This window comes from Sciurus carolinensis, chromosome 11 (assembly GCF_902686445.1).
Source record: "Sciurus carolinensis chromosome 11, mSciCar1.2, whole genome shotgun sequence".
NCBI classification, from domain to species: domain Eukaryota; kingdom Metazoa; phylum Chordata; class Mammalia; order Rodentia; family Sciuridae; genus Sciurus; species Sciurus carolinensis.
In genome coordinates this window covers 78,176,211-78,203,639 of record NC_062223.1, presented here as the reverse complement: position 1 = coordinate 78,203,639, position 27,429 = coordinate 78,176,211, and the positions used below count along the sequence as shown (strand labels likewise).

At 33.9% G+C, this 27,429-nt stretch overlaps 1 protein-coding gene and 1 pseudogene across 2 annotated transcripts in view; one reads left to right on the top strand and one right to left on the bottom strand.

Moving 5' to 3' along the window:
- Window positions 1-27,429, bottom strand: part of Uvrag (UV radiation resistance associated) — a 324,556-nt gene that overhangs the window by 228,841 nt on the left and 68,286 nt on the right. For both annotated transcript variants that reach the window (XM_047516341.1, XM_047516342.1), the window contains exon 6: window positions 13,233-13,318. In XM_047516341.1, coding sequence (XP_047372297.1) covers window positions 13,233-13,318 — 86 coding nt within the window. The remainder of the gene's footprint in view (window positions 1-13,232; window positions 13,319-27,429) is intronic.
- Window positions 15,494-16,105, top strand: LOC124958370 (60S ribosomal protein L34-like; annotated as a pseudogene).

Here is a 27,429-nt window from a genome sequence, read left to right as displayed (position 1 = left end):
TGCCGTGGAACATGCCTGGCACCAGTGGGAATGTAGAAGTTGCAAGGCAGCTATGAGGGGTGTGATGGCAAAGCCTTAATTTGCAGTGACATCTTAAACAAAGCAGCCTTAGTAAAGTAACCCTGTGAATCCAAGCCAGAATTGAAGGACAGGGGCAGACTGAGAACATCTCTTGGGCAGAAGACTATTCATACTCTTAACTGCTGTCAGAGAGGATTCTTAACTTCTTTAAGGCTGATTTTATTATTCTTCATTCACCATTTTAACAATTAAAAATTAATTTTTGCTCTAAGCCAGGAGTTCTGAACATTGTTTTGGGAAAGGATCATTTAAATTACCTACTGTTTCCACATTCGGTAAATAATAAAATAGACTTGGCAGTGTGAAAAGCTCACAACAGATCCTAGATGAAGACTAGGAGATCTATCTGAAAGCCTTGACTATTGGTTCTCTCCTTTAACAATTTAATGTACATTGCTTTTGCATAACTTTTTAAAAAAATTGTTCTAATTCATTATATATGACAGTAGAAGGCACTTTAACACATCATACATGAATGGAGTATAATTTCTCATTCTTCAGGTTGTATATGATGTAGAATCACACTGGCCATGTAGTCATATATGTACGTACAGTAATAATGTTGAATTCATTCTGCTATCCTTCCTACCCCCAAACCCCTCCCCTCCCTTTACTCCCCTCTACCTAATTCAAAGTAACTCTATTCTTCCCTGTCCATCCGCCCCCGCTTATTGTGAATTAGTGTCTGTATATCAGAGGGAACATTCAGCCTTTGGTTTTTATGGGGATTGGCTTATTTCACTTAGCACGATATCCTCCAACTCCATACATTTACTGGCAAATGCCATAATTTCATTCTTCTTTAAGGTGAAGTAATAGTCCATCATGTATACACTTTTTCCATTCATCTGTTGAAGGGCACCTAGGTTAGTTCGCTTAGCTATTTTGAATTGAGTTGCTATAAACAATGATGTGGCTCTTTATCACTTTAGTATGCTGATTTTAAGTCCTTTGGATATAAACTAAGAAGTGGAATAGTCAAATGGTGGTTCTATTCCAAGTGTTTTAAGGAATCTCCATACTGCTTTCCATAATGGTTGCATCAACTTGCAGTCCCACCAACAATGTATGAGTATACCTTTTCCCCACATTCTCACCAACATTCATTGTTGCTTGTATTCTTGATTGCCATTCTGACTAGAGTGAGATGAAATCTTACAGTACTTTTGATTTGCATTTCTCTAATTGCTAGAGATGTTGAACACTTTTTCATATATTTGTTGGTTGATTGGATATCTTCTGTGAAGTGTCTGTTCAGTTTCTTGGCCCATTTATTGACTGGATTATTTGTTTTTCTGGTGTTTTTTGAATTCTTTAGATATCCTGAAGATTAATGCTCTATCTGAGGTGCAGGTGGTAAAAGACTTTTTCCCATTCTGTGGCTCTCTGTTCACATTATTGTTTCCTTTGCTGAGAAGAAGCAAAGTTTGAATTCACCCCTTTTACTGATTCTTGATTTTACTTCTTGAGCTTTAAGAGTTTTGTTAGCTCAGTGGGTAGAGTGCTTGCCTTGTAAGCACAAGGCCTCAAGGCCCCGGGTTCAATCCCCAGCACCCAAAAAAAAAAAAAAAAAAAAGAGTTTTGTTAAGGAAGTCAGATCCTAGGCTGACATGGTGAAGATTTGGGCCTACTTTTTCTTCTATTAAGTCCAGGGTCTCTGTTCTAGTGCCTGAGTCTTTGATCCACTTTGAGTTGAGTTTCATGCAGGGTAAGAGACAGGGGTTTAATTTCATTTTGTTATGTGTGGATTTCCAATTTTCCCAGCACCATTTGTTGAATAGGCTATCTTTTTTCCAGTGAATGTTTTTGTTGCCTTTGTAGTATGAGATAACTGTATTTATGTGGGTTTGTCTGTGTCTTCTATTCTGTACATTTCTGTTTTGGTGCCAATACCATGCCATTTTTGTTATTAAGACTCTGTAGTATGGTTTAAGGTCTGGCATTGTAAAGCCTCCTGCTTCATTCTTCTTGCTAAGGATTGCTTTGGCTATTGTGGGTCTCTTATTTTTCCAAATGAATTTTATGAATGCCTTTTACAGTTCTATGAGGAATGTCATTGGGATTTTAAGAGGAATTGCACTAAATTTGTATAACACTTTTGGTAGTATGTTCATTTTGACAATATTAATTTTGCCTATCCAGAAGCATGGGAGGTCTTTCCATCTTCTAAGGTCTTCTTCAATTTATTTTTTTAGTGTTCTGTAATTTTCATTATTTTTGAGGCAATTGTGAATGTATTTCTATACACTGATGTATAGAAATGTGTTTAATTTATGGGTGTTAATTTTATATCCTCCTATTGTGCTGAATTCATTTATTCTACAAGTTTTCTGGTGGAATTTTTTGGATCTTGTAAGTATGTCATCGGCAAGTAATTTGAGTTCTTCATTTCCTATTCGTATCCCTTTAATTTCTTTCTCCTACTTAATTGCTCTGGTTAGAGTTTCAAGGACGATGTTGAATAGAAGTGGTGAAAGAAGGCATCCTTGTCTTGTTCCAGTTTTTAGAGGGAATGCTTTCAGTTTTTCTCCATTTAGAATGATATTGGCCTTGGGTTTAGCATATAAAGCTTTTACAGCGTTCAGGTATGTTCCTACTATTCCTAATTTTTTTAGTGTTTTGAACATGAAGGGGTGCTGTATTTTGTCAAATGCTTTTTCTGCATATATTAAGATGATTATATGATTCTTATTTTTAACTCTATTGATGTGATGAATTACGTTTATTGATTTCCATATGCTGCAACAACCCTGTATCCCTTGATGAAACCCACTTAACTGTGGTGCACTATCTTTTAAATATGTTTGTGTAACGAAATTTGCCAAAAATTTATTGAGAATTTTTGCATTCATGTTCATCAGGGATATTGGTCTGAAGTTTTCTGCATGACTTTTTCATTAGCAGGTACTTCATCTAAAATGATATAATCAGATAGTTTATATTAAAAATATAACATAATTACCACAGAACATATCCAAGGTTAGTGTTTCATTTTTACAAAGGTGATAAAAGATCTATCAACTTAAACAGTTCATCAAAAACTGTTATTCAGTTATCATCTAATCAGATTGTATGTTACCCATTCATTCAACAAATATTTACTGAGCATCCACTCTAAGCTAGGTTGTGTTATATTTTAGGAACAAAACAATGGTACACTACAGATTATAATAGCCATACATATATATATATATATGTAGTTAAAATGCTTGATTCTCATTCTGAGAAACATTTTAAAGCAAAAAGTATCTCAAATACTTTATTTTAGTTCACACACACAAAAAGGTATCCTATCAGCACTGGGGATGTAGCTCGGTGGTAGAGTGTTGGCCTAGCATGTACAAGCCTCTGGGTTCAATCCCCAGAACTGAAAAAGAAGCAATACTGTTTAAGAAGAGTTCATAATATAATGATATTTCTAACTGAAATACTAAAGTGGTTTCTAAGCCAAAATAAAAAAAAATGTTACATATTTTTAAATGATTAAGAGAATTATAAAATAAAACTGCATTCACTATTACAACAATTATGAAAATCTAGAGGAAAGAGACGATTTTCTACCAAAAATAACTTGCCAACAATAAACCAAGGAAAAATAGGAAAAAATGGATATAGCAATAGTACCACAGAGAATGGAAAATGATTAACCATTACAAAAAGCACTTCATTTAAATGATTTAACAGTTAAATTCTGACATACCTTTGAAGAACTGAAAACTCCCTAAATTATTTAATCTGTTTCATATGATAAAGATGCTAATTCTTAACAATATAGTGCTGCTAGGTTCAAGCACTGTACTAAACACTTTAATGTGTTTAATCCTCCCAAACAAGGATTAAACAAATATAACAAGGTAGATGCTATTAATAACATCATATCAAAGATTAGGATTATAAAACAAAATGGAAAATTTCACAGTTCAATTTTAAGATCTTGGGAGAGAATGTTTACTTATCTCCTCCCCACTCAAAACAACAACTACTATCTATTAATACCAACACTACACAATAGTCTTGCTTACAGAAATGATCAGAAGAACAACCTATAACTAATTAGTAATGCAATATCAGGAAATTTCACATGCCTTTCTATTTAAACTACAAATAATGAAAACAATATAATATTAGAGGAAAAGCATTTTAAAAACTCAGCATCCATTCCCAGTAAGAGAATTAACAAAGATTTAAAACATTTTTCAAAATTAACAGAAAATATTCTGTATAGCTAAATATTGAGCTAAATATTTTTAGTTAAAATAAGAAACTGGAGTCCTTACTATGATCATTAGTTTTCAAGATTATTTTCAAAGTTCTAGAACGTTTAGCAACTATAATAAGACTAGAAAATCAGTATAAATGTTGGAGGAAAATATAAGTTGTCTGTCCTTTTGTTAATGATGATATAAATGCCAAGTGTATGCCAAACAAAAATCAAGAGAACATGCCTTGGAAAACTGGGTTTGAGGGCTGAGGATGTGGCTCAGTTGTAGAACACTTGCCTAGCATGTATGAAGCCTTGTGTTCAATCCCCAGCACTGCAAAACAAACAAACAACAAAGAAAAAACCGTGCTACATCCACACAATGAATAATTTAAAAAAGAAAAAAAAAAAAACTGGGTTTGGTCCCCAAAACACACACAAAAAAGTAACAACAACAACAAAATAATTGGATATAATCATCACATATAAAATTTTCTTAAAATTATAAACTTGTATAGCTTTCCCCTACAGTAGCACAAGAATAGAAATGGATGACATTTTATACAAAACAGTGTAAAAACTATAATATATTTAAGAACAAATTTGATAGAAAGGCTGATGATCATATGAAGAAAACTACAAAATATCATTGAAGGAGTAAAATATAATATAAACAAATATAAAGATATACTATGTTCTTGGATGGGAATGCTAATATAAAAATTATAGCTCTCCCAAAATGAATATAAAAATAAAATAGAAAAATTTCCATTAAAATTCCAATATGATTGATATTTTAGAATAGAATAAAGTAAACTTAAAGTTCACATGGAAGAATAAAGTCTGAAAATAGCCCAAAGAGTATAAGAAGAATAACAAGAGGGGGACTTGTCTTAACTTGATCTTGAAATACACCAAAACACACTACAATCAAGTCAATTTGAAATTGGTAAAACAGACGAAAAGATCAGCAAAACAAAAAAGAAAATTCAGAAATACATTTATGTATATATAAGCTTTATACATGACAAAGGAGGTATTTATTTTTGGTGGGAAAAGTAAGATCCTGGCACACTAGATTTATCTGTGAATGAATTAACCTCAGTCTCACAAGATATGAAATATCTACACAATATATTTAAGAATTCCAAATTATATTAAAAATTTAATAATTAACATACTATAAATTTAAAAAACTTCTGTCTGTACACTCAAAGTATAAGAGACATCTCTTAAATATAAGAATGCCCAGAAGTTATACAATAAAAAGCAGAATTACACAATAAAACAAATACTAACTTTTTGCATAATATCATGAGTCAAGAAGTAACTGATAGATTTGGTTAAAAAAAATCAAGGACTCATAAATTTATGAGAAAAAATGCAAGTAATTCCATTTTTTAAATAGGTAAAATATATGAATAGTCAAACTCATGAAAGAGTATGCTAAAAGGCTAACAAACTTTAGAAAAGATATTCAATTTAACTTGTTGCTAAAACTAAGTACTCTGTACCAAACTAAGAAAAATCAAAGTAACATGGATGTGTCATTTAAACCCATCAGATTAGTAAAAATCACACAAAAAACATGAAATCTCCTGCCATCAGAGATTCAGGGCAAAATGTAATGCCATATATTTGTGCCATCTGGGCTAACAATCTGGTATCTCTTAAAAATTAAAACTATACATGTTCTGACTTAGAAATCCCACTCCTGGGATTTTAATCCACAGAAATAAAAGATCATAAAAATAAAGGGATATGTGTATATATTTAATGCAGTATTGTGTGTCCTGATAAAAGAAACTTTTAAAAAACTGAGCCAGGGTAAATATTAAAAGCCTATCAATAGATTAATGGTTGAATAAATATGGTTCCACTCTGCTTAAAAGCCACTTAAAAGAATGAATTGAAGGAATCTGCATGTGGAATGCTGAACAATAGTAGAGTCATGTACTGTATATAATTTCCACTTCAACTTTGTAAAATAATAATTAAAACCATATACTTGCACACACTACATATATAATTGCTATGATACACATAGAAACCATTGGGAAGAATTCAGATAGATACAGATAAACTGGAGATTGCTAACATGGGTGAATGGATGGCTGGGGGTCATGTGAACATGTACTCTGTGTTTGGGTGTTTTGGGGCAAGGAACTGGGAAGAAGGGTTTAAGGAAGAAGAAAAGTCAGAAAGTAAAAGGAAGGGGAAAGAAAAAAGTCTTCACCTAAAATCACCCTACCATTTGTTTAAGTCTATTTTTGTAAAAATGTGTATATGTGCCTTTAGTACACGTATGCATATATAAATATATCTATAAAGAAAGAAAAGAATGAGTAAGAACAAAATGTGCTTATATATAAATAAAAATTTTGTTTACACAAAACTCACATTAAGTAAAGTTTTCTCTTAGATTTTGCTTGAAAACCTTTCTAAACTTATCTCATGTCCCTGTTTTCTTACAAAAGCTCTAATAATCACAGTTTTCTATTTTACTGATGACTTGACATCAATATGACATAATGGAAAATGCATATGCACTGGAGCCTGGCAGGCCTTTATTCAAACCTGCTTCAACACTTACTCATCCTACAGGCCCAGGCAAGTCTTCTCACTTTCTAAGCCTCAGTTTCCTCATCTGTTATATGCAGATAGCAATAGTGAAACCCAACACTGTACACTCCATAATTCTCATCACTAATTTGAGCCATGAACTGAACTGGAGGTGTGCTTGGGTAAACAACTGAAGCTCACATACCAGAGCAAGCTAGCTAAGCTTTTTTACTCAGTCTGCCTCTCTTACAGTTGAATTATTTCACCCCTCCCTTCTTTACATGAAGTAGTGAGAAAAATCTGTATAAGAATCCAAACATACTGACTACAAAGGTAGGACAGCAGCTAATTATGATTTCACTCAACTATATCCCAGAGTCAAACAGTATATTATAAAGAGAACAAACTGTCAACTTCCACTTCTTGCTGTCAGTGTATCTACCTTAATAATATTCCTCCTAATTCCTCATCTAACATTTTAAGTAAGCACAAGACACTGGACAAGAGCTTAGACTACTATAAAAAGAAAAGTACATAAGTTTTGTTATATAAACTTTGTGACATCTTTTGCTTTCAGAAGATTTCTTAACTGTGTATAGTTAAAATTATCACTTAGAGACCATTCGGCAGGAAGAAAATGAGAATCAAAACTGTCCTGCAACCTGAATGTTGGTTATCACATTCATAATTTAAAGATTATAAATGTAGTTAATGCCATTATACTTCTCATTCCATGAGTTTTCTAAAATTACCTTAAAATAATTTATTTCTTGCTAGCAGTTCCCCTTTAAGATAGAAAGTTTGTAATTGAAAGTATTTCTATCAAAGTTAGGGGAGGGCAATTTGCCTCTAGACAGTCAAATAAAGATCTTCCAGAAAACCCTATGTAAAGGGTAAGATTAAAAGCCACAAAATCCTGAAAACCTCACCAGATGTTGCATGAAGGGAAGGGGAAGAAAGATGCAGTTGTAAGTTCACAGGCTGCATTTTCAACACTTTGTAGATAATAGCCTAGGATTTTTTTACAGCTCTCATTTTGCCAAATGGAAACCAATAACAAGAATAACAAAACCTTAGCCCTCTATAACCAGAAGAAAGTTCAGTTTGATCAAAAAAGCATTTATTATCAGCTTAATATATCTGATGCACATTGTGACAGGACTAATAATAGAAAGATCAGTTAAACAAGCAGCTCTCCATTTAGGGATGTTGGGATAAAGGAGAGAGCAGTGAAGAACTAATTATGACACATTATCCCAAAATGATAGCTATCAATTATTGTGGTGGGGTGGGAGGATGGGAAATTAGACAATAGTTCCTATAGGAGTGTTGAACAATGTCCTTTGAATACCACAAGAAGTGTGAGCTTTATTCTGAACATGATGACTTGAAGATTTCTAAGCCAATGATTGAGTGACAAAACTGATGTATCTTTTAATACCACTCTGGCAGCAATGTGGCAGCTGAACAGCACCAGAGCAGTATAGACAATTACAAAGTTATGAACTGTGCTGGTTAAGAAGGTGTCTGGGCTAGACTAGGTTTGAATACAGGCTTCACTCTAACTAGTTGTGTGACCCTGAATAAGCCACATAACTGCTTTGTACCTAATTTACTCAGCTGTAAATAGGAAGAGGAATAGTTCTTACTGCATAGGGATATTGTGAAAAATAAGAGGTAATTACTATAAGGCATTTAGAGGAATTCCGGGCATAAGTAAATGCTGAATAAATCACAGCATGCAATTGCATGTAACAAAAACTGGAAGCAGGGAGACTGTTTAGGAGATCAAGAAATAGCATAGGAAAATAAAGGTAAAAACAGAGAAGGGTAGATGCATGAGCCGTCATGCCAAAGACTCAAGAGGAATTTATAACTGAATAAATAAATCACTGAAGGAAGGAGAGAGAAACAAAATTTGACTAAGATTAATTACTAGAGCTTAGGTGCCTGGGATGACGCCGATACCATCAGACAAACCAGAGAACAGAAAAGGAAGAGGTGGATTAAGCCAATGAGTGTGACTCACATCAGGATTGAGGTTCCTCAAGGACATGAAGGTACAAATGCTCAGTGGTCACTGGAAAATACATACCAGGAATCCAAAAGTGCAGGAGTGACTAGGGATTGAGATTCAAGGTATCTAACATTTGGATATGCTGGCTGAATCCGTAGCCACAGGAGAAAGTACCCAGGGAGAAAGCATAACACAGAAGAGTCCTAAAAGCACTAGAGCCAAAGGAACCCCAACAATTCATCAAGAGGTGCAAATCAAATAGGAGAGGAGAAAATATAACCGCACCGAACAATCCCTTCCTTCTAGAGCTTTCAGTATCACTGGTAAGAAAAGATACACATGCATTAAACATTTTTATTATGGCTATTTAGGATTAATAAAGAAAATTGAAAGCAGAGGTGGCAAACAGAATGGCAAGAAGACAAAGGGAAATTATACTGAAAAAATTAAAAAGCTAATGGTAACAAGAAAAAGAAACACTGGATTAAAGGAGAAAGCTAATTCCAAGATGAGGAAAATAAAGGGAATGAAGAAAACTATTATTCACAGTATCTACATATGCCAGTAACTGTCCTTGGAGATTTCAAACATTTTGCCTTATTTAATTCTCACCTATTCCCAAGTCTATGAGATAAATAGCATTTCCATTTTACAAGAGGTGTACCTAAGTTAAGTGACTTACCCAAAGTCTTGCATCCAGTCTCCTTGCACATGGCAGTTTCAGAATTGGAACCTAGGTGAAAGGACCATAGCCCTTGACTTTTCCACCATACTTTCACTTATTAAACTGGCAAAAGCAAGACTCTTCCAAAGGAAAAGAAAAGAAACCAATAATAACCGTACTAGGAGAAAATCAGAACAATCATTACTTGTCTCACTACCATAGAGTTACCTCTTTTGGAAAGTATAAAAGGAAAAAAAAATGATTTTTTTAACACCAAAAATTCTCTTTCAATCCCAAAAAACAAATATAATTAGTGATGACCTTAAGCTTTCATTCTCCTCCTCAGCTTCCCCTGCACTGCCATCATTATGGATTCTAGACTGTAACCCGCCATGCTTCTCCCGCTCTCTTCACAGTGTTTCAGTAGCTCCCAATCACCAATGAGATTTAAAAAAAAAAAAAAGACATTATCTAATAAGCCTACATTCCTCAAACTAGAAGGAATAGTAATATTTTAAAAAATCAACTCCTGAAAAAATGCCCATTTTATAGTGCAGTATAACACTGTTTTATATTCCATTGAAGTCCCCTAATTTTCTCACCCCTAAAATTGTAAAACAAATTAAATTTCAAATGTCAGTTAAGGAACAACATTGACACCTTGTGGTGAACATCCTAAAGTACCAAATATAGTAACAAGTAAGATGGCTCCTAATTAAATGTCAGTGTACCTGAAAACAAATCTTTAATCCATAAATTTTCAAGGGTTAAGAAGCAAAAGTTCAACTACCACACACACATTCAATGTAAATCTAGAAAGAGTTGCTAACACTTTAGCAACACTGGGATAAGCCTAAATTTCTAACTATGGGCCAAAGGATCAGAATAAAATCTCAGATAATTGTTTTTCTAAAACAGTACAATGCATCCATATAAAGGAGGTTAATGTCCTGAGTTTAGTTGCTCCAAAGTCCTTGCTTCATCAAGTTTCCTATTTTTTGTGACATTCACACATAACATTCACACATATATTAGAGGGAATATATAAATACCAGAGGCACAACAGTACAGCAAGAGTTATTAATTAGAATATACTCTTAAAAAAAAAAAAAAAGAACAGTAGACCTGGGATCTCATCCTGACCCAACCAGCACTGAGAATTTTAGAGTTAAGTGATACTAAAGAACTCAGACTCTGTGTTTTCACATAAAATTATAGATCAGATAGCAGCAATTTTATAAACCAAGAAAACAAAATGTTTATTTATTTTTTTTAAATGACAGGGACAATACTGCCTACCTAGAGAGGAAGCAGTAAACAATTTAATGTGACAGGTGCTTCTGTCTTCCAGCAAGCACTTTACATCTATCATGGCAAACATTATGGGAAGCTGGGCATGATGACACACATCTGTAACCCCTCAGCTCGGAGGCTGAGGCAAGAGGATCACAGGTTTGAAGCCAGACTCAGTAACTTAGACTATAAGCAATCTAGTGAGACCTTATCTGAAAATAAAAATAAAAAGGGATGGGGATGCGGTTCAGTGGTTAAGTGCCCTGGGTTCAATCCCTGGTCCTACCTCCACCCTCCCCTGTCCCCAGCAAAAAATAAAGAACATTTAATAGAGTAGATGATGGGTACTCAATACTAACTTCTGAGATAAAGAACTAGCACAGGAAGTTGCATTTTATTAACTATGACAAGTACAATTTGAAGTTCCTAGTTATCCCTGAGTTCAGGCAGATAAACAGACAACTGATCTGTTTCAGAAAAAGCATTATCTGTTTTATTAGCTATAAGTGAATTACACAATGGTGGTGAGAAAACCACTGTTTATAAAACAATTTGAATTATTAACATATCTCAGGAACCCAGAAGGTATCCTAGAAATGAAACTCCCAAGAGTCAAATCATTCCAAGATCAATGCTAAATAACCAACTATCAAGTTAGCCTGATAATTTTACATTTATGGAAAGCACTGTGTTTTTCAGAAAATTTCCTCAGTCATTATGTTATGTGCATCTTATAAGCATCAGTCTAGAAAGATGAGACTATGGAAAGATATTGGTCAGAAAATCTTCAAACCGATCTGCAGTCTGGCTCTTGTTAACGTACACTGAGATAGAGAAATCAACACCTCTTGGCCTCAGCTTTATGCCTAAGACAAGAGTTATGATCTCTGATATGTGAAATACAAGGTTCTAAGAAAATAAAATAATGGCTGTGAAAATGGCTTGGATATTACACAAATGTAAACATCACTGCTTTTATTTTTTTTGCAAATCAGAGAAGTCTACAATGAATTGGGATTAATAAGGTAAAGGCAGGTGAAGTAATCACAGCATTCTGTATTATGCCACGGGCTTCACAAGATCCCACGGTCATTCCCATCTCCTGTTCTATATATCCCACAGCGTGCCAAGACCTATAAACTATCCTCTTTTAGCCTCTATGATGCTACACTATTCTATATCCTCCTCTTCTCCCTGACTTAGGATATTTCTTTTAATTCTACTGGTTTCTCTAATATGATCCCATGATCTCACACCTAGAAAACATATTTAAAACAATTATATCTTATCTACCTTTAACTAGGGAACACAGAGGTTGAGAAATAATAGCAACTATTCACATTTTCAACTAGTTTTAGACATTCTTCTTTCAATACTTAAACTCACTATGTCCCAAACTGAATAGACTAAAAAATAAGTATATATTTTTACAACTCCTGCTTTCTATCTCTACCTCTAATCACTAAATTCCTGTCTGTTCTATTACATATTATAAGCAGTCAAAGTGAAGGCATTTCCTAAATATGAATCCAAAAGTGATCTTAGTAAAAATCACTGTCTCCTAGGAGTAATTTACACAATTCATGTGACCAAATTCTATATCATCATGTATAATAAGATCCACGTTTCACAAAGAAAAGGCTAATTTTATAATGTTTATAAAAAAGTTCTTTCTCCAATCATTCTTATGGATCTTCCTCTTTAGATACATAGAGGATATCTAATGGTCTGAAATTATGATGTGTTATCTAACATTAGAAAAATAATGCCAAAATCAAATTTCAATGAGCAATCCGTCTGGAGTAGTAGGGTGAGCAAAGATGAGTGTCGCTGTTAACTTTATTTTAAAATGAATTTATTTGGGTAGCTTGCCCCTGGGAAAATGTCCTTGATGAACTACCACATTGACAATCAAAGCCAAATTTTAAAATCTTTTCAAAATTAAACCCAGACATTATAAAATACAAGCTGAAGCATTTAAGCCTCTGAACATTAGATTCATGTAAAGCTCCTTTGGCTGCCAAACATGATTCCTTAAGATGAACATCAGGTCAAAACTCTGGAGCCATTGGAGGGCTTTTCTAGTTAATGCTATGGCTATTAAGATTTTGATAAGTCTAACTTTTGCACTTCTGGTTGCTGCTCTTCAGAGTACAGCAGACTAGCAAATAGTTCATGTCCCTGTTTTAAGATCACTGGTTCCAACCACTCTCCCCCACTGTCCAGAGGAGGGTAAAGGCTTTCCAAAGACTTGCAAAGAACTATACTTCAATCACTGAAGTTTTCACTAAAAAAAATGCTAAGCCTGAGTAACAGCTACTAACACTTCTATACATTCTTTCACACTGAAATGTCACAAATTCAAAATGAGAAAGATTTCTTAAGAACTGGTGGGAACTCTATGAAGTTTCTACCGTAACAAAGAGAAGACATCATAAGAATTGCGAACACAGTTCTGATCCACCTGAAGAAGAATATTCTTCTGAGCATTTGAATAACCCTGAAAGACATTAATTAACAAGTAATCGGAATGAAACAAAATCAAATCTGTACACAAGTTAATTATGTTTGCCTTTTTAAAAAATATGACTAATAAACTCCTGAGTTTATTTAAAATTTTAGAGATTCTAAGAAATTAAGTATGATTTCTATGTAACTGCAGTTTAACCTTTCAAGCAAGTGAATTTGAAACAAATTTCTTCCCCAGCTTCCCACAGAAACAATGTTTCATATTGTAAATTGTGGTGAATGTCCCCCAAAAGTTTCAGAAGTCCTTTTAACATATTATGTGACTGAAGAAGAGTATTAACAGTAATATTTTAACTATGCCTCGCCATCATGTATAATGTTTGTATGAGGAAAAGGAATTCCGAGATCTAAACAGGAATGCAATATATTTCCTCTCAGAGGTACAAAGGAGCAAGGAAAGGTTTCTAAAAAGAACATAGTAGAATGAATTGGACATAACTTTCCTAAGTTCATATATGAATACACAACCAGAGTAACTCCACATCACATTCAACCACAAGAATGGGATCTAATAAAATAAGTTATATTCCACATACATACGTCAATATACTCTCTACTGTCATGTATATCTAAAAAGAACAGGGGATGGGGTTGCAGCTCAGTGATAGAGCACTTGCCTAGCATGCATAAGGCACTGGGTTCGATCCTCAGCACCATATAAAATAAATAAATAAAATAATTGTGTCCATCTACAACTAAAAATTTTTTAAAAAAATTAAAAAAGAACAAGTAAAAATAATTAAAAAAAGAAAGAGAACATAGCACAATTCCATAAGAGAAGGGCAGTATCGGTATCATCTAAATACTAATTAAGAGAAAAAAACTCTAGACCCAGGCCATCAGGTTTCCAGTTTGAGCCCTTAATACACCAGTTTCTATAATCTTAAGTAAGCTCTCTTAGTTTAATATTGGTTTCTTCCCCTGTAATATGGAAATTATCAGGTAGTATTTACCTAATAAATGTGGGAAGAATTAGTATTTTTTAAATGAAAACACTACATAAGTGCTTGCTATAATGCTATTATAAACATTTTTTAAAGATTATGTTACTCAGAGAGAAAGAGAAAGGAAAAGGGGGCAAATGGAATTCTGTCTAAATAGAAGAAAGATCAGTGGAACAGATTAAGGAGATTGACGGAGATAGAAGAGAGAAGAATAAGGAAAGAACAGTAAAATGAATCTGACCTAACTTTCTATGTATGAATATGTATCAGTGAACTCACCATGTGTACATCCACAAAACATTAATTTTAAAAAATACAAGTAAACAGCAGAAAGATCAGAGAGGGAAGGGAACAGGGAGAAGAAGGGGGAAGGAAGGGAAAGAGGAAGTACTGGGAGCTAAATTAGAGCAGATTATATTCCATGCTTTTACAATTATGTCAAATGGATCCTAATGTTAAGTATAACTAAAAAGAACCAATAAAAAATGTGGAATTAGAAAAAATTCATAATAGATCAAAAATAAAAAGATCATGTAGCTCAAACAGTAAAAGAATGTTAGAATAATGTTACTAATGAATGCATGCCAATAATTAGACAACTCAGATTAGACAAACTCCTTGAAAAAATAGATTGTGAAAACTCACATATTATAAAACAAGAATATCTGACTAGTCCTATATCTATATTTTAGTGAATAATTAAAACACACTCTCTCTCTCTCTCTCTCTCTCTCTCTCTCTCTCTCTCACACACATACACACACACACACACACAGAGTCTATATCCAAATAGTTTCACTGATGAATTCTATCAAACATTAAAGAAAGAAAGAATATCAGTTTCACAAAAGCCCTTCCTTCAGGAAACCATCAAGGAGGAAACAATTTAAAACTTATAAGATACAGAACTACTAATACCAAAATTTGACAAAGACATCGCGTGCACACACAAACAGAGGAAATCTCTCATGAATAGAGACACAAAATCCTTAGCAAATATTAGCAAATTGAACCACCAATATATTAGATGCTTAAGAAAAAAATTAACACATATATCTTTATTAATTTGATTTACCTAAGAATGTCTGGTTGGTTTAGTATTTAAAAATCAGATAAATACATGAAACAATCATCATAAATCTATTGTGATGAACATAAAATTATAAAAAGGCAATCTGTGACAATAACTTAAAGGTGGGAATATGGAGCTAAACAGGGAAGTTTCTGTATGTATTAAAACTAAGCTGGTTATCAATTTGAACTAGAGTATTATAAATTAAGATGTTAACTATTTCCCAAGGCAACCACCAAGAAAAAAACTAAAAGACATACTAAAAGAAATGAAAAAGGAATTAAAATGTTCCATGAGAAATTATCTAACATAAGAGAAGTTGATGATGAATAAAATGAGGAACAAAAAAGATAACAAATACCAAGCTCTTCCGGGGACAGTGTCTAGAGGCACTCAGAACAGTCCAGCATTTGACATACTGTTGTAGGCTTTCCTACAATACAGCCTCTAACAAAACTAGGCTGTCTTGAACCGCTGGTAATAGAATTATTTACCTTTATGCAAAGAAGGTTGGGAAAGCACCAAAATCTGCATGTAGTGTGTGCCCAGGCAGACTTCGAGGGGTTTGTGCTGTGAGACCCGAAGTCCTTATGAGATTGTCTAAAACAAAAAAGCACATCAACAGGGCCTATGGTGATTCCATGTGTGCTAAATGTGTCCGTGACAAATCAAGTGTGCTTTCCTTTTTGAGGAACAACAAATCGTGAAAATGTTGAAGACACAAGCACAGTTAGAAAGCTAAATTTTAAAAAATGAAGCTTGAGTAATAAAAAGTCAAAAGGCTTAAAAAGAATGAGAAAACAAATACAAAATTGCAAAAGGCCTTCTGTATCTATAATTACATTAAGTATAAAATGATTACACACTTCAGTTAAAATGCAAAGACTGAACCTGGTACAGTGGTACACACCTGTATTCCCAGCTACATGGGAGACTGATGCAAGAGGATGGCAAGTTCAAGGCCAGCCTCAGCAATTTAGTGAGATCCTGTCTCAAAAATGGGTGTGACTCAATGTAAAAGTGCCCTTGGGTTCAACATCCGGTACTGAAATTGGCGGGGAGGCAGATTGGCAGGACAGATATTTTTTTAAAAAATGATCCACTATAAGCCGTCTACAAGAGACTTACTTTAGAAACAAAACAGACTGAAAATGAGGTGGCAAGTGGGTAATTCAGTGGTGTAAGCATGCACTGGGCTTAATCTCCAGCACAAAAAGAAAAAAGAAAAAGTCCATCAGTAGGGTAGGGTGGCACATGCCTGTAAACCCAGCAATGAGGGCAGGAGGATCACAAGTTCAAGTCCAGTCTCAGCAACAAAGCAAGGCCCTGTCTCAAAAGAAAAATACAAAAGGACTGGAGATGTAGGCTCAAAGATAAAGTGTCCCTGGTTCAATCCCCAATACCAAAAAAAAAAAAAAATAAAGGCAGAAATAGATGGAGAGAAATCAACAGTCCACTTTTCTTTAAAAAATTTTTATTTGTTCTAATTAGTTGTACATGACAGCAAAATGCATTTATACATTTTGATAGATCATACAAAAATGGAGAGTAATCTCTCATTTTTCTGATTATATATATTGTAGAATCACATCAGTCATGCAGTCATACATGTACATGAGGTAAGAAGATCTATTTCACTCTACTATCATTCCTTCCCCTAAACCCCTTCCCCTCCCTATAGTCCCTTCTCCACCTAATATAAAGTAACTCTATTCTTCCCTATCCCCTGCTTATTGTGAATTAGCATCCACATATCAGAGAAAACATTCAGCCTTTGATTTTGGGGGATTGGCTTATTTCACTTAGCATGGTACTCTCTAAGTTCATCCATTTACCAGCAAATGCCAGAATTTCATTCTTCTTTAAAACTGAGTAATATTCCATTGTATATATACCACATTTTCTTTATTCATTCATCTGCTGAAGGGCATCTAAGTTGTTCCATAGTTTAGCTATTGTGAATTGAACTGCTATAAACAATGATGTGGCCCTATCACTGTAGTATGTTGATTTTAAGTCCTTTGGGTGTAAACCAAAGACTGGGATAACTGGGTCAAATGGTGATTCCTTTCCAAGGTTTCTGAGGAATCTCCACACAGCTTTCCATAATGGTTGCACCAAGTTGCAATCCCATCAGCAATGTATGAGTGTACCTTTTTCCCCACATTCTAGTCAACATTTATCGTTGCTTGTATTCTTGATATTTGCCATTCTGATTGGAGTGAGATGCAATCTTAGTTTTAATTTGCATTTCTCTAATTGCTAGAGATGTTGAACATTTTTTCATATATTTGTTGATTGATTGTATATCTTCTTCTGTGAAGTGTCTGTTCAGTTACTTAGTCCATTTATTAAATGGGTTATTTGTTTTTTGGTGTTAAGTTTTTTGAGTTCTTTATATATCCTAGAGATTAATACTTTATCTGAGGTACAGGAGGTAAAAGTTTTCTCCAAACCTGTAGGTTCTCTCTTCACATTATTGTTTCTTTTGCTGAAAAGAAGTTTTCAGTTTGAGTCCATCCCATTTATTGATCCTTGATTTTACTTCTTGCACTTTATGGGTCTTGTAAAGGAAGTCAGACCCTAGGCTGACATGGTGAAGATTTGGGTCCACTTTTTCTTCTAGTAGTCATAGGGTCTCTGGTTCTAGTGTCTAAGTCTTTGATCCACAGTCAGTTAAGTTTCATGCAGGGTGAGAGATAAAGGTTTAATTTCATTTTGTTACATGTGGCTTTCCATTTTTCCCAGCACCATTTGTTGAATAAGCTATCTTTTCTCCAGTGAATGTTTTTGGCACCTTTGCCTAGTATGATCCTATATTTATGTGGATTTGTCTCTGTGTCTTCTATTCTGTACCATTGGTCTACATGTCTGTTTTTGTGCCACTATCATGCTGTTTTTATTACTATAGCTCTGTAGTATAGTTTGATGGCTGGTACTGTGATGCCTCCTGCTTCACTTTTCTTGCTTTGGCTAGTCTGGGTCTCTTATTTTTCCAAATAAATTTCATGATTGCTTTTCTTAGTTCTATGAAAAATGTCATTGGGATTTTAATAGGAATTGCATTAAATTTGTATAACGCTTCTGGTAGTACGGATATTTTGACAATATTAATTCTGCCTATCCAGGAGCATGGGAGGTCTTTCCATCGTCCAAGATCTTCTTCAATTTCTTTTCAGTGTTCTGTCGTTTTTATTGTAGAGGTCTTTCACCTCTTTTGTTAGACTGATTTCCCAAATTTTTTTTTTTCCTGAGGCGATTGTGAATGGGGTAGTGTTCTTTATTTCTCTTTCACTGGATTCTGTGCTGATTTTTTGCTGTATTTTGCTGATGTGTTTGATTTATAGGTATTGATTTTATATCCTGCTACTTTGCCAAATTCATTTATTAGTTCTAAAAGGTTTTTGGTGAAACTTTTTAGATCTTCCAAATATATAATCATATCATTGGCAAATAGTGATAAACTATCACTAGTTCTTCTTTAACTATTTGTATATCTTTAATTTCTTTCTTCTAATTGCTCTGGCTAGAGTTTCAAGGACAATGTTGAATAAAAGTGATGAAAGAGGGCATCCTTGTCTTGCTCCAGTTTTTAGAAGGAATGCTTTCAATTTTCCTCTGTTTAGAATTATGCTGGCCTTGGGTTTGGCATATATGGCTTTTATGATGTTGAGGTATGTTCCTACTATCCCTAGTTTTTCTGGTGTTTTGAACATGAAGGGGTGCTATATTTTATCAAATGCTTTTCCTGCACCTATTGAGATGATCATATGCTTCTTATTTTTAAGTCTATTGATATGATGAATTATGTTCATTGATTTCCATATGTTGAACCAACCCTGCATCCCTGGGATGAAACCACTTGGTCAATGTGCACTATCTTTTTAATACGTTTTTATACTCGATTGCCAGAATTTTATTGAGAATTTTTGCATCTATGTTCATCTGGGATATTGGTCTGAAGTTTTCTTTCCTTGATGTGTCATCTGGTTTTGGTATCATGGTGATATTAGCCTCATAGAATGCATTTGGAAGGGTTCCCTCCTTTTCTATTTCATAAAATAATTTGAGGAATATTGGTGTTAATTCTTCTTTGAAGTTCTTGTAGAACTAGGCTAAGAATCCATCTGGTCCTGGGCTTTTCTTAATTGGTAGGCTTTTAATGGCATTTTCTATTCATTACTTAAAATTGCTCTGTTTAAATTGTGTACGACCTTCTGATTCATTTTAGGTAGGTCATATGTCTCTAGAAATCTGTCAATGTCTTCAATATTTTCTATTTAATTGGAATATAAATTTTCAAAATAGTTTCTAATTATCCTCTATATTTCAGTCGTGTCCATTGTGATATTTCCTTTTTCATCACATATTTTAGTAACTTGGGTTTTCTCTTTGTTAGTGTAGCTAGGGTTTTATCAATTTTATTGACTTTTTCAAAGAACCAACTTTTTGCTTTGTCAATTTTTTTAATTGTTTCTTTTGCTTCAATTTCACCCATTTCAGTTCTGATTTTAATTATTTCCTCCCTTCTACTGTTTTTGGTGTTGATTTGTTCTTCTTTTTCTAGGGCTTTGAAATATAATGTTAGGTCATTTATTTGTTGACTTTTTTTTATTCTTTTAATAAATGAGCCCTAAAAATTGAACTTTCCTCTTAATACTGCCTTCATAATGTCCCAGAGATTTTAGAATGTTGTGTTGGTATTCTCACTTGCCTCTAAGTACTTTTTCATCTCATCCTTGATTTCTTCTACTATCATTCAATAGTGTATTATTTAGTCTCTGTGTTAGAGTACTTTCTATTTTTTATTTTACTGTTGATTTGTAATTTCAGTTCATTACATTCTCATAGAATGCAGGGTATTGTCTCCATTTTTTTGTATTTACTAAGAGTTGCTTTGTGGCATAAGATATGGTCTATTTTAGAGAAGGATCCATGTGCTGCCATGAAAAAATGTATTTGCTTGTTGATGGATGAAATATTCTACATTTCTGATAAGTCTAAATTATTGATTGTATTATTTAGTTCTATAGTTTCTTTATTTAGTTTTTGCTTAGAAGATCTGTCCAGTAGTAAGAGAAGTGTATTAAAATCACCCAGTATTATTGTGTCGTGGTCTATGTGATTCTTGAAATTGAGAAGGGTTTGTTTGACGAAGACAGATGCTCCACTGTTTGGGGCATAAGTATTTACAATCATTATATCTTGCTGATGTATAATTCCCTTCAGTAGAATGAAATGACCTTATTTGTCCCTTCTGATTAATTCTGACTTGAAGACCACTTTATCTGATATGATGATGGAAGCTCCTCAACCGTTCACTTTCAACAATGGACAGAACAACTAAACAAAATATAAACAATAAAAGACACGAACAACACTATTACCAGATTTGACAGACATATACAGAGGCTTCCATTCTCCTCAGTTGTGCATGGGATATACTCCAGGGAAGACTGTATGTTCAGACATGAAACAAGTCTCAGCATCTTTCAAAAAACTGAAATCATACCAATTATCCTCTTTGACTACAATGAAATAAAACTAGAAATAAGTAACAGAAGAAATTTGGGGAAAAAATCACAAATGTACAAAATAAAGAAAACATTCTTAGGTCATCAGTAGATCAGAGAACAAATCACAAGGTAAATTTTAAAATGAATGAAAATGAAAACACCCTTTTGAAATTTATGGGATATAATGAAATAGTGCTCAGAGAAAAATTTACGGATACAAACATCTATATTTAAAAATAAGAAACTTTACACCAAAAATACAACAAAGCCAATCAATAAATGGGCTAAGGAATTGGGTAGACACTTCACAGAAGAAGATATACAGGTAATCAACAAATATAAGAAAAAGTGTTCATCATCTACAATAATTAGAGAAATGCAAATCAAAACCACCTTAAGATTTCATCTCACTCCAATTAGAATGGCTATTATCAAGAACATAAGCAAAAATAAGTGTGTGGATGTGGGGGGAAAGGCACACTTGTTCATTGCTGGTGGAGTTGCAAATTGATGCAACCACTCCGGAAAGCAGTATGGAGATTCCTCAGAAAACTTGGAATGGACCCACCTTTTGACCCAGTTATCCTACTCCTCAGTTTATATCCAAAGGACTTAATATCGGCAATCTACAATAACGCAGCCACATCAGTGTTTACAGCAGCTCAATTCACAATAGCTAGATTGTGGAACCAACCTAGATGCCCTCCAATAGATGAATGAAGAAACTGTGGTATATATATACAGTGGAATATTATTCAGTCATAAAGAAGAATAAAATTATGGCATTTGCAGGTAAATGGATGGAGTTGGAGAATATCATACTAAGTGAAATAAGCCAATTCCAAAAAAACAGAAGGCTGAATGTTTCCTCTGATAAGTGGATGCTGATATATAATGGGGTGGAGTAAGAAAAGAATGGAGAAACTTTGGATTGTGTAGATGGAAACTGGGGGTGGGGGTGTGGAAAGGAACAATGGTGGACTGAGATAGGCATCATTATCCTATATACATGTATGATTACATGAATGGTATAAATCTACATCATGTACAACCACAGAAATGAAAAGTTGTACCCCATTTGTGTACAAAGAATCAAAATGCAGTCTATAAAAATAAAAGCATTAATTCCCAAGTATTTTATTTTTTCGATGCTATTGTGAATGGGGTAGTTTTCCTAATTTCTCTGTCTGAAGATTCATCACTTATGTATAAAAATCCACTGGATTTATGAGCATTGATCTTGTAACCTGCTAGTTTACTGAATTCACTTATGAATTCTAAAAGTTTTCTGGTGGAATTTCCAGGTTCCTCTAAATATATAATCATGTCATCAGCGAACAGGGATAGTTTGAGTTCTTCTTTTCTAATTCATACCCCTTTAATTTCTTTGGTTTGTCAAATTGCTCTGGCTAGAGTCTCAAGGACGATGTTGAATAGAAGTGGTGAAAGAGGGCATCCCTGCCTTGTTCCAGTTTTTAGGGGGAATGCTTTCAGTTTTTCACCATTTAGAATGATATCTACAGAACACTAAAGAAAGAAATTAAAGAAAACCTTAGAAGATGGAAAGATCTCCCATGTTCTTGGACAGGAAGAATTAGTATTGTCAAAATGGCCATGCTACCAAAAGTGCTATACAGATTCAATGCAATTCCAATTAAAATCCCAATGACGTACCTTACAGAAATAGAGCAAGCAATCATGAAATTCATCTGGAAGAATAAGAAACCCAGAATAGCTAAAGGAATCCTCAGTAGAAAGAGCAAAGCAGGGGGTATCGCAATACCAGATCTTCAACTCTACTACAAAGCAATAGTAACAAAACGGCATGGTATTGGTACCAAAACAGACAGGTAGATCAATGGTACAGAATAGAGGACATGGACACAAACCCAAATAAATACAATTTTCTCATACTAGACAAAGGGGCCAAAAATATGCAATGGAGAAAAGACAGCCTCTTCAACAAATGGTGCTGGGAAAACTGGAAAAACATATGCAACAGAATGAAATTAAACCCCTATCTCTCACCCTACACAAAACTCAACTCTAAATGGATCAAGGACCTTGGAATCAGACCAGAGACCCTGCATCTTATAGAAGAAAAAGTAGGTCCAAACCTTCAACTTCTTGGCTTAGGATCAGACTTCCTTAACAGGACTCCCATAGCACAAGAAATAAAAGCAAGAATCAATAACTGGGATAGATTCAAACTAAAAAGCTTTCTCTCAGCAAAGGAAACTCTCAGTAATGCGAAGAGAGAGCCTACAGAGTGGGAGAATATCTTTGCCACTCATACTTCAGATAGATCACTAAATTCCAGAATCTATAAAGAACTCAAACTTTACACAAAGAATACAAATAATCCAACCAACAAATGGGCTAAGGAAATGAACAGACACTTCACAGAAGAAGATATAGAAGCAATCAACACATATATGAAAAAATGTTCAACATCTCTAGTAATAAGAGAAATGCAAATCAAAACTACCCTAAGATTTCATCTCACCCCAATTAGAATGGCGATTATCAAGAATACAAGCAACAATAGGTGTTGGCGAGGATGTGGAGAAAAAGGTACACTCATACATTGCTGGTGGGTTGCAAATTAGTGCAGCCACTCTGGAAAGCAGTATGGAGATTCCTCAGAAAGCTTGGAATGGAACCACCATTTGACCCAGCTATCCCACTCCTTGGCCTATACCCAAAGGACTTAAAATCAGCATACTACAGAGATACAGCCACATCAATGTTCATTGCTGCTCAATTCACCATAGCCAGATTGTGGAACCAACCTAGATGCCCTTCAGTTGACGAATGGATAAAGAAACTGTGGCATATATATACAATGGAATATTACTCCGCAATGAAGAATGATAAAATTATGGCATTTGCAGGCAAATGGATGAAATTGGAGAATATCATGCTAAGTGAGATAAGCCAATCTCAAAAAAACTAAAGGACGAATGATCTCGCTGATAAGCGGATGAGGACATATAATGGGGGGGTGGGAGGGGTTAGCGTTAGGGTTAGGGTTAGGTTTAGGGTTAGGGATAAGGAGGGTGGTAAGAATGGACTGTATAGAGGAAAAAGAGGAGTGGGAGGGGTGGGGGGAGGGAAAAAAAAATAATGAATCAAACATCATTGCCCTATGTAAATTTATGATTACACAAATGGTAGGCCTTGACTCCATGTACAAATAGAGAAACAACATGTATCCCATCTGTATACAATAATAAAAAAAAGAATTATAAACAAAGATAAAAAAAATAAAAACATTAAAAAATAAATAAATAAAAATAAAAATAAGAAAGAGCTCAAATCAGTAACCTACTTTCCACATTAAGAAACCAGAAAGAGAAGAAACTAAATGCAAAGGGAAGAAGGAAGGAAACAATAAAGATTAGAGCAGCCTTTCACGAACTAAGAGAATACAAAAACAATACAGAGAAATCAATGGAACCAGAAGTTAGCTCTCTGAAAAGATCAACAACACTGACAAATCTTAAGCTAGACTGAACCAGAGAAAAAGAAAGAAGACTCAAATCTCTAAAACCAGGAATGAAAGTGGAAGCATTATTCCAAATCTGATAGAAATAAAAAGAATTATATAAGAATACTATGAACCAAAGAATTGATATAATTTTTCTCTGTTCATATATGAATACACAACCAGAAAACTGCATATCATGAACAACCACAAGAATGGGATCCTAATTAGAATAAGTTATACTCCATGTATGTATATGTCAAAATACACTCTATTGTCATGTATATCTAAAAAGAACAAATAAAAAAAGTTTTAAAAAGAATACTATAAATAATTATATAACAACAAATCACACGACTTAAATGAAAAGGGAATTCCCAGGAACACATATGCTACCAAAATGGCTTCAAAAGAAATAGAAAATCTGAACAGATCTGTAACAGATAAAGAGGTCAAATCAATAATAATAACACCATCCGCAAACAAACAAACAGAACCAGATGATTTGACTGGTGAATTCTACCTACCATTTGAAGAAAAAATATCATCCATCAGTCTCAAAGTCTTCCTAACAAAAAAAGGAAACACTCCTAACACACTCTATGAAACCAGTACTACCCTAATGCCAAAGCCAGACAAGAACATCACAATGAAGCTACAGACCAATATACAAGAATCTTTCACAAAATACTAACAAAATGAATCTAGCACCATAGTAAAATGATTATACCATAAGATCTATTCTGGGTATATACCCCAAAAGAATTGAAAACTAGGATTTGAAGAGATATTTGCATAGCTATGGTCACAGTTGTATTATCCACAATTGCCTAGGGGGTAGAAGCAAATGTTCATAGATGAACAAATAAGCAAAATGTAGTTTATTCCTACAGTGGAATATAACTTAGCCTTAGAAAGTAAAGAAATTCTGGCACATGCTCACTGATAAACCTTAAGGACACCATGTTAAATGAGTCAATCAAAGGACAAACACTGTATGATTCCACTTATAACAGGTATCCAGAATAGTTTAATTCATAGAAACAGAAAGAAAGAGAGTGACTGCCAGCAGCCATAGGAGAGAAATTAATGTTTAGTGTGTAGAGAATTTCAGTCTTGTAAGATGAAACTTTTCAAGATGAAACAGGTAACAGTAATGGCTGCACAACAATCTGTACTTGGCACCATTAAATGTATACTTAAAATGATTAACAGGATAAATTTTATATTCTGTATAATTTACCAAAATCAAAAATATTTTTTAAAAAGATATATCATTAACAGGTGGAATTTATACATGGTATGCAAAGGTAGTTTAATATTCAAAATCCTTGAATGTAACATACCATAAAACACAAGATTGTCTCAACGCAGAAAGAGCATCAGACAAAATCCCTTTCATGACTTAAAAAAAAAAATCAACAAATTAGAAACAAAAGAAAAATTCCTACCTCTGATAAAGGACATCTACAAAAAACTCAGAACCAACATCAGACTCAACGGAAAAAGTCCAGAAGACTTCTCCCCTAAGATCAAGAACGAGACAAGGGTAACTGCTCTCACTAGTTCCATTCAATACTATAGCTTCTATCAGGATAGTTAGGCAAGAAAACTAGTTGTGTCCAAACTGGACTAAAATAAATGAAACATTCCATGTGCAGGGATTTGAAGAGTTAATATTGTCAAGATGACAATAACACTCAAAGCAATCTTTAGATTCAATGTCATCTCCCTCAAAATTTCAACAGCCTTTTCTCAAGAAATGAAAAAGCCAATTCTTAAATTCACATAGGATTGGAAGGGGCCAACAAATATCAAAAATAATACTAAAAAGAGAACAAAGATTCATATTCCCAATTTCAAAACTTACTACAAATCAACAGTAATCAAAACAAGATGGCACTGGCATAAGGACAGCCATATAAATCAATAAAATACAATGGAGAATCCAGAGATAAACCCGTACACAATGATCAATTAATTTTCAACAAAGGTGCCAAGACTATTCAATGGGGAACTCACAGTCTTTTCAACAAATGATGCTGAAACAACTGAACAGCTACATGCAAAAGAATGAAGCTGAACCTGTCTATAACATTATATCATAAAATTACCTCAAAATGAATTAAAGACCTAATTGTAAAACTAGAAAATTATTAGAAGAAAATAGGTAAATCTTGATAACCTTGGATTCATCAATGTATGATACAATACCAAACACATGGAAAACAAAAGAAATAACTGACGAACTGGACTTTTTAAAAATTTGTGCATCAAAGAACAATATAATGAAAATGGAGGAATGACCTACAGAGTGGGAGAAAATATTTCATAAATCATAAAGCTGATAGAGATCTAATATCCAAAATACATAAAGTACTCTTATAATTTAACAGTAAAAAGACAAACAACCCAATTTTAAGATGGACAGAAAACTGGAAGAGACATTTCTACAAAAAAAAAAAATACACAAATCACCAACAAGCACATAAGATGTTCAACATCATTAATCATTAGGGAAATGCAAATCCAAAACCACAATAAGCTATTACTTCATACCCACCAGGATGGCTATAATTTAAAAAATAATAATAATAAGCAGAAAACATGTTGGCAAGAAAGTTGAAAAATTAGAACCCTCATACAAAAAAAATCACAGACTATATAATTCCATTTATGTGAAATACCTAGGCTAGGTAAATCCATAGAGAGGGAAAGGGGATGACTGTTTGCCAGGGGCTTGGAGAATGGAGAGATGGAGAGTGTTAATCAATGTGTACAAAATTATCTTTTGCGTAATGATAATGTTTTATACCTTGACACAACTGGTGCTTGAACAACTTTGGGAATGTATTCCATGATGCTGAATTGTTCACTTTAAAATGGTCAATTTATTACTTGAATTTCCCCTCAATAAAATAAAAAGAGATGGCTATAAAATAATCTATATGTCATGAGGGCAGATGAGGAAAAAGAGGACAAACAGGAGACAGTCCTATTAACTAGTTACAAAATCCAAAAAAGATACTACAAGTAGATGCAAGTTTCTCAAGAAAACTTATT